Raw genomic sequence first — 8,742 nt, 5'->3', positions numbered from 1 at the left:
AAAAAATGGCAAAAATAAATTTTATGTACGATCAATATCGTTATAACTTATCATTAGATTTACCAATGTTAAGATATCGTTATCATTAGATATAAAATTTCTATTTTTTTTTAATAAAAAAAGGCATTAGAATTTAGAATAGCTGTCAGGGTATTGGTAGTGATGTATGCATATGCAAATACAAACACATATTTACATAATAAGTACACTTTTTCTACTGTATTGGATTAGTCATATGCAAATATTTAGCCTACTATAAACAATATCATTGGATATTTACAGATATCTACTATTCACCCTTCATCCTTTATTTTATTACTTTTTTGTGTATATTTACTTATCTAATATTTACCCTTCATACAATTGGTGTATATTTGTAGATCTTATGTAGTGGATTTTAATTGTAAAATATATAAAACAAATTAATTTTAGGAAAACAAATTAATAATAATAAAAATAATATTTTATTATTATTTTGGCTCAAAAATGTATAATCTAATATGAGAGTTTTTCTTGAATGGCAAAAATAATCTCCAAACCATGTGACTTTGCATTTGCACATGGAGACACCAATACCAATGCTCAAATAGCTGCCACTTTTGGATTTGCAAAACTCTATTGATGGAATATTTATAAAGACTTCTTCAATATAGTTCCCTTCCCCAAGTTGCCACACTAGAAGCCTTATATTTGATTGGAGTGTTAATTGCTTCATTTTAAGTGCCAATGATGTCATCTAATACATCCTTAACTTTTGTATGTGCGTTTCCTAAACACTCTTGCTACAAAATCCATGAAACCAATAGGCTTCCCTCTGCTGTCGGCTGACTGATTCTAATTGTTAGGAGTGGAAAAAGAAATGTAAGCCAGTCATTAATCAGTGTTAGCTTTATGCAGTTGGGTTTCCAAAAGTCCATATCATTACCAGTTTTTGATCCTTTTAGTTCAATTTGTATGACAAGATCATGGCGATGGAGGATCAGATATCATAATGAAAAGAATGTATGCATCAGAAAAGGGCAATGGTCATCATATCTAGTTCATTTAGTTGCTGCAGGGGAAGGTTGTTTTTTGCCAAAAACTTTATCAGACTGAAACCAATTGAATGTTCATTGGTCTATTGGATAGAGATGTTCAGTCCAATTCCAAATACCTCAGAATATATATAATAAAAATAAAACAATTAAAGAAAGGGGACAATAGAAAAGAAAAAAGAAGACTAAAGGACAGAGAAATGCAGTTTAGTTGCAAAGTTCATCATATTCTTTCTCCTAATAAGAACCCCATTTCGGATTTGTGTTTTACAATACAAATACCCCCCCGCGGGGTTTATGAATCATCCAGCTCGAATTCCAGCAGAATTAAAATCAACCAATAGTTAGAATTATAACTCTTAGACGATCAAGTCAATTATCCTTACTATCAGCAGCCTGCGTTACACCCACAGCAAAGAACTCACATATGACTTCTAGAGGCATGCCCTTCGTTTCTGGAACCTTCAAGAAAACAAATATCCATGAAATGATGCATCCAATAACGTAGATACCAAAGAGACCAGCAAGGCCTATGGAGGTGAGCAACAGAGGAGTTGAGTAAGTGACAACGATATTTCCAATCCAATACGCGAGGGCACAGATAGCTATGCAGAGGCCACGAACACGAGTCGGAAAGATCTCAGAGCAAAGGATGTTAGGAATTACCCCAAAAGCCATGACAAAGATGGAGGTGTAGACTACTACGCCAATGGCGGATACTGTTGCGTTAACAACGGACCCCATATTGACAACGCTGCTAAACACTAGTGCAATGAGAGACAATATTAGGATAGGTATTGTGTAGAGTAGCAGCGACCTGCAAGAATATAATGTAGAGTGCCATCTTCAGGAATGTTTGCATATGGTTATGATCCCAAGTTCATATTTCTAATAATAAAAAAAAAAAAATCTATGAACTCGAGGGTTCTCACAAAGGGAGCCTTACCTTCTACCAGTGATATCCATTAGGTTCATTGCAAGAGCTATGCAAGGAAGCATAAAAAACGTCGTAAGAGCACTAATGAGGAGAGATGCAGAGGCTGAACTAATGCCCATATTTGACAGAAGAAGTGAAACACCTGCTTTCTCTAGAATCTGAGGACCATAGTACAGAACCCCGTTTATGCCAGAAATCTGCAAAGACAGCACAAAAAAATGTTGTAAATAATCCAATGTAGAAAAGAAAGAAGCATGAAGGAAAAAAAAACAGAGTTGCAAAAGGATCATAGAAACACAATGAACGTAAGAATATACAAACTTTAATTAAGCAAAAAAAAAGTGCTTTTAATCTACAACTCTGGGAAAAATTAAGCACTAGTACAGCCGTCATCATGTACTAAAATTGTTAAGCGAAGAGCTGAGTCAAAGTAGATCACGTGGTTATCTTAGATCCTCATCCTTCGTCCACGACCTTATTTATGCATATGATTCGCGAGAAGTTTTGGTATTGTGCTAATTAACAGCTAGGGTTCAAGAAAAATTGTAATGAAAAAGAACTTCAAAGGAAAAGTAGGACTGTGCTTATGTACTCTAAAACGACAACATACTTCTGAATGGGAAGTGGAAGTTGGCAAGGATTCACATAGAAGGGAAGATATACTGTGAGGGGAATTTCCCTCCGGCCCGATGTAACACCCATGTCCAACACTGCTCAGGTCAAGCTCGCGTATTATTAATTTATTGAGGTTAATAGGGATGGGAAGCAACTTGAGATTTAATGAATAAATTTTGAATAGGAGACAGAACCAAAATTATTTTGTGGAATATGGATTTTTGGGTACAAGTCACGTTTAACGGGCCAATATTTTGGAGACCACGTTTAAAATTATTGGATGATCTTGTATAAGCCCCCGCGCTATAACCTTTAGTTAGCTGGAATTTTAATTTGGTGCGAGAGTAAAAAAAGTTTATTTTAAGGCATGTTAGGATGTAGTGGATGATTTTAGACTCAATAAATGAGTTAATATCATTTTATAATTTATAGAGCAAGTGGGCATTTTCTAATTAGTAGTGGCCCAAGAAATTTTACTAAAAGCCCAAGCCTAATTACTCAACATCCTGAACTTGCACGTAAGTTACATGCACGTTTCTGCCCTCTCTCTCCTCCTCTAGGTTCCAACTACCTATATATATATATATATATATATATATATACACATGCAAGTATAGCCACGTAAGTGCCCCATTTAGGTAGAAAAATAGAAAAACCAAGCAACTGCTAGGGTTTCCATCGACCCTCCAATGTTGCCAAACTTCACACCGTTGCCAAGCTCCTTTAGTCTACACTAGTAGGCCCCCACCACCACCTTTGCTTGGAAGTAGAAACAAAATTAACCCCCCCACGTGAAGTCCAGCAGCCATGTCTCCTTCTGCAGCCACCGCATTGCTATCGTTTCCTCCCCAAACTGCTAGCCTCCATCTCACGTAACCAACCCCCTGCCCTTAAAGCCCACAGTCCTAGACCAAAAGGACAATGCCAGCCATGACACCCAAGTCCACGGGCCACCACTCACAGTGTTTCTCTTGCTGGAAGAACACGGTTTGTGCTCCACCCATAGCCACGACCATCACCCTCTCAGTAAGCTCTGTTGCAACTCGCAACTCACTCACTCTCTCTCTCTCTCACCACATTATCTCTCTCTCTCTCTCTCTCTCTCTCATATTTTCTTTCTCGCACCACTTCACCTTCCTCTTACATAGTCCTCTCTCCATTTTTTGATTTCGGGTCTAGCACAAAATATTAGATGATTACAGGCTGGCCACACACATAAGTAGAAGTCATACGTTCATCCTTTGGTTGCACCACCACTGCACATTTTGGTTTTTATGAGCTCATCACATGTTTATAGGCCACGGGTGAATATTTAAATATGGATATTTTTCGAGGGTCAAAGGGCACTAATTTGAATGAAAAATATTAGAAGGTCAAATTATGAGATTAATATGATATTATGATTTAATCGGTAACTGGTTGGAGAAATTACATGTGAATCAATTATTTATAGAGTGATGATATTTTAGGGTTTCGAGGATTTTGGCCACTAGGAAAATATAGATTTTTAACATATCGAGTTTTAACTATGAAGTACGTGTTCAATTGAAAATTTACTGAAGTTACGTGACTATTTTATAGGTAATGTTTTTTATAGGTAATGTTTAATACTTCATGGCACTGTTGTGAGAAAATTCAGAGAAGTTAAAAGGTCCAGGTAAGTAGGGTTTCTATACTAGATTTTGCATAAAAAGAAATGAACTAATGTTAATTTATAAAAATGTGCATGATATGTTTTGAAAAGAAATGTGAACATAACCTTAGTTATGTATTCTGCATTACTCATAAAATATGTATAAAAGAGAAAATACTTTCTGGCATGACTAGTGTAGATATGATTAATATTTTGACGTGCTCTTTCAAAAATGTACAAAAGAGTAAATATGAAATCTAAAATTTTTGGACATGTTATATGAAAATGTTCTGAATCCGTTTTTTATTATATGAAAATTATATGAATATGTTATGCATCTAAAAAACCTTTGGCATGACTTTCTGATTCTGTATCTGATTCCTTTTTTGGTTGATACCAACATCTCTGATATGAGTGCACCTATTCTGAAAATAAAGTAGTTTTTCTGTGTGTTCTTTCCTGTATGCATACTTGGGGTTCCGAGAATGAATAAAAGAAAGATTCACATTCTGATACTGATAGGTTTAGCTACTGGGAATAGCACAACTCTACCATGGGGTTAAATATGGTATATGATATGATATGATACAATACGATACAATATGAAATGACATGATAAGATGAAAATGTTCAGTCATGTTATGCCAAAGGGTTTTTGAATTCGAATAATTGACTTTTTTAATATGAATAGTTGAAATGCTGCTCTAATTTTTTGATAACACATTTTGCGATCTATATATTGAAATTGAAATGTTTTGTTTCTGCATTCTTAACTTTCTAAAAAGGCTCATGTTTACATACTAGTATATGTTCTCTGCTTACTAAGTTGTTGATAACTCACCCCTTATCTCCACAATATTTTTCAAATGATTTAAGTGTTTAGTTGAGGATCAAAATTAGGTTGAGTGGATTAAGCACAAAAGGATGTTATGGTTATTGGATAATGTTATTCAATAAATTTGTCGGGTTTTGATGACGTGGTATGTTGAGAATTGGACATTTATATTAGGACTTTGTGGTGTTATTAGTTAATTATTTTGGAAGAGTTGGTTTAAGATATTGAGATTTATGTGTAATTGAGAATTTGGAGTTTATATCTATATGGTGAGATATGATTTTATGTGATAAGAAGTAACTTTCCAACCCACTCGGGATTGGGGAGTTATAGCCTTGGGCCAAGTCCATGTAGGACAACGAGGGGCCTGACTTGGCCCAAGCCTCACTTAAATAACCTGACCCGTGAAACACACCAACCCGGGAGGCAGGCCTAGCGTGGGAAGACTAATTGATAAGAACAGATGAGACTCACCGCCCCTAACGTCCCCTACAACACCTAGTACTTGAAAACATGTACCAACTGACGGGCGGGAAACACGGACAACCCTTGATTCCTTGACAGAGGGTATGGGGGAGCACAACTCTGATCATCTTTTAGCAAGACGTCACTCGGGAAGCTACGCCGCATTAATAATGCCACCTCAAGCTCCATGTCGCATTAAAAGATCCTGACTGGCTACAGTGGGAGGTGACATAGACGTCCTGACATAGAGTATGGGGTGTCCCCCCCAAAACCTCATATAAAAGCCTCTCTTTAGGTACAAATGTCTCTCTCTGAACTCTTACACCCACATGCAAATTACTAAGGAGATTAATTGACTTAAGTATCGAAGGCTTCTTGAACCCCACTAAACCACCCTTATTTTCTCTTGTGTGCAGATATGGAGGCCCCCGGTTCGAGCTTTGGAACTAGGTCCAGGTGTGTGAAATACGATGTTAACAGATGTTACAAAGTATTTGGTCGATTTCTGGCTAAAACTAGAAAAACATTGTAACATTTAATTTGCTGGTGTTCAAAGGAATAACATTTTGTGAATTAGGTTGTCCCGATTAAGCTTTTTCCTTGAAGGTTGGTATAATTTACTGGTTGAGGAACATCTCACATTTTGATTATATAGGCCGAGTTATCATAGAATAATCAATTCCAAGAAATTAGATAACGAAATCGAATTAACACTGCAAGATGTAGTAAATTAATTTTTACCTGCTGAAGAATCTGAAGTCCCAGCCCAACACATAATGCACGCTTAACTCCTGGTTCGAGAAGATGACGCCAAGTTTGCCCATTAGCAACAGTCTCCGATGGGTAAACTGTTGCTGGTCCAATTGAATGCCGACTCATCAAAGCCTTTAAACAGAGAGCTGGCTGGCTAACTAAAGCAGCAGCCTGCAAAAGTTCCTCTTCTTCAGGCATTGCACCAGCAGGAACAGAAAGGAGGGACCCATGCCGAGATCCAAGGGCAGCCTCTTGGTTCAAATAGATTCTCTGAAATCCTCCTTCCCTTTTCCCATCTTCACCCACTTTCTCAGACCATTTCCACACCAGTTGCCAACCGCCACCAATATCTGCATGACTGACCGCTTCATTTCCTAGCACGTGGCTACCATTACGTCCTACGCTTAAGTGGCTGCCATGGGATGTAGAAGGCGCCATGTTTTTATCCATACCAGTCATTTGACGTGAGAGCAATGGGCTTTGCAAATCGTCATCAGAATTGATCAAGGCAGCGTCAGATGTGTAGCCTTCATCCCTGTGACTCTCCTCATCCCAACATTGATCAGTTTTACCATGATGTTCTCCCAAGTTGAATATGCTGCCCGTGTTTGAAAAGTGCATGCTTCCCGAGTCAGGGAGCTTCTCATGGACACTATTAAAGAGAGGCACAAGAGGATCCATCAGGGGGATGCTTTGATTGGCCAAGCTTCCATGACTGGACACCATGCCAAGAGAACTGTGCCCAGTAACAGGTTTAGCAACACATGAGAGACCCTCCTCGATAGTTTGATCTTTCCCTGCTGCTGTTTCCTGAGTATCAGTTTGCTCGTCTGTTGGCCCAATTATGTACTCTTCTATGGATGCTGCAGCCACGACGCCAAGACCCTCAACCAGCAAAGCCAACTCGCCTGCAGATCAAACTAGACCCGAATTAGTACTAATAAGCAATATTAGCCCAATTATAACATGCACTAAGCTAGGGATAATTTTTTTTTTCTTTTAAATTAAATGATGAAAAATAAAGAGATATCGGCGAATCAAAGACAAACATAGCTTATACACACACACACACACAAACATAGAAGTAGCTCCAAATTACCTGTGACATCATCCCTGCCACGTAGTCTTTGCAAAACCTGTTCAGCCTCAGTCATCCGCCCTTTACTGACAAGCCAGCGTGGAGACTCAGGCAGGTAGATTAGTGTTAACGCCAGATAAACCAGGGAGGGAATAGAAAGAATACCAAGCATCAATCTCCAACTTGGCGAGTCCATCAGGGACATTCCAAACACCAAGCAGTATGAAAAGAACATTCCCCCAGAACCAGCGAATTGAGGAACTGTATTCAATTGTCCCCTGATTTCAGGAGGGGCTGTCTCCGATATGTAAACGGGAACAAGAGTGACAGCAAGACCAATTCCGAAACCATCTAAGAGCCTTGCCAAAAGAAGAACGTAGACATTGGGAGCCCACAGCATTACCAGACCACTAATAAAATATAGAACTGATGAGATTATTAGCATAGGTCGTCGTCCAAACAAATCTGACACCGGTCCCGAAAATGTTGTAATGATTGTTCCCCCGATGATTGACATTGCTAAAACTAGGCCTTCCATTGCGGGTTCGGACTCCAAATTAAATTCCTTCTTTATGTAAAGAATAGCCCCTGCATGCAGTAGATTATGATCAACATTTGACACGTACGTTCAACGAAATGTGCATTCCTGGCCTCTATTCTCATCCATTCATGAATCATGCTCTTTTCTCTACTCATCCATTGAATCATGGTTTCTAAGACCTCTATATATAAAGTAAAGATTAGGTTATAACGAACGAAACAGAATGAATGACGCCCCGGATTCAAAAATATAAAATATAAAATCTTGCACAATGCGATCATGAAGAGATAGAGATGGAATTCGATTTATGAGTAAAAGATCATGCACTTCTGGTTTGCGACGGATATGAAAGGTAAATGAAGAAAAATATACCTGCAATGGTTGAATTATCCCATCCTTGCAACAGATTCCCAATTGCGGCGGCAATCGTTACAAGCACAACTTGACTCATCGATTTTTTTTTTTTTTTTTAACGAACGAACAAATGCCAGAAACCTGGCCTCCTGACACTGGAAGAGGATTTAAATCGCCAAGTCGAAGAAAGGATGAACCTTAATTTTCCAGACTAGCCTTAGACATGCATGCACAGAGCTCTCTGTAAAAACCTGAGTACTCTTGATGTAAGAGGAAGTACTGCATATCAATGCATAATCTACGAAATCCAGCGAACCAGCCAAGGTCAATCAGAATCCTATTTCTTGAAAGTGAATTTTCGCATCCCGAGAGAAACCGCCATATATAAACACTCAAATCATGCAGAATGAAGTGGTACAGAAAGAAATTTGAATTAGAATGATCAACTCCGCAGAAGATTGAAGCCTTGATTATTAACGTTCGTAACATGGAAGACC

The 8,742-nt window shown here is 38.2% G+C and overlaps 1 protein-coding gene across 1 annotated transcript; it reads right to left on the bottom strand.

Moving 5' to 3' along the window:
• Positions 1 to 1,052: 1,052 nt before the first annotated feature.
• On the bottom strand, positions 1,053 to 8,356 carry LOC121259196 (monosaccharide-sensing protein 2-like). Its single transcript, XM_041160702.1, has 5 exons — positions 8,264 to 8,356; positions 7,372 to 7,938; positions 6,261 to 7,180; positions 1,981 to 2,168; positions 1,053 to 1,851 (listed from the first exon to the last, which is right to left on the bottom strand). The coding sequence occupies exons 1-5, from the start codon at positions 8,340 to 8,342 to the stop codon at positions 1,407 to 1,409; spliced, it is 2,199 nt and encodes a 732-aa protein (XP_041016636.1). The 5' UTR covers positions 8,343 to 8,356; the 3' UTR covers positions 1,053 to 1,406.
• Positions 8,357 to 8,742: the final 386 nt, after the last annotated feature.

This window comes from Juglans microcarpa x Juglans regia, chromosome 4D, assembly GCF_004785595.1.
Source record: "Juglans microcarpa x Juglans regia isolate MS1-56 chromosome 4D, Jm3101_v1.0, whole genome shotgun sequence".
In the NCBI taxonomy this organism is placed as follows: domain Eukaryota; kingdom Viridiplantae; phylum Streptophyta; class Magnoliopsida; order Fagales; family Juglandaceae; genus Juglans; species Juglans microcarpa x Juglans regia.
This window is presented reverse-complemented; position numbering and strand designations above follow the sequence as displayed.

Excerpts from the sequence above, each read along its gene's own strand:
- LOC121259196 (XM_041160702.1), bottom strand. The coding sequence starts at position 8,342 with ATGAGTCAAGTTGTGCTTGTAACGATTGCCGCCGCAATTGGGAATCTG. Across the intron at positions 7,939-8,263 it reads GGATAATTCAACCATTGCAG|GGGCTATTCTTTACATAAAG; the intron begins GTATATTTTTCT and ends TACTGCATGCAG. Across the intron at positions 1,852-1,980 it reads ATGGATATCACTGGTAGAAG|GTCGCTGCTACTCTACACAA; the intron begins GTAAGGCTCCCT and ends ATATTCTTGCAG.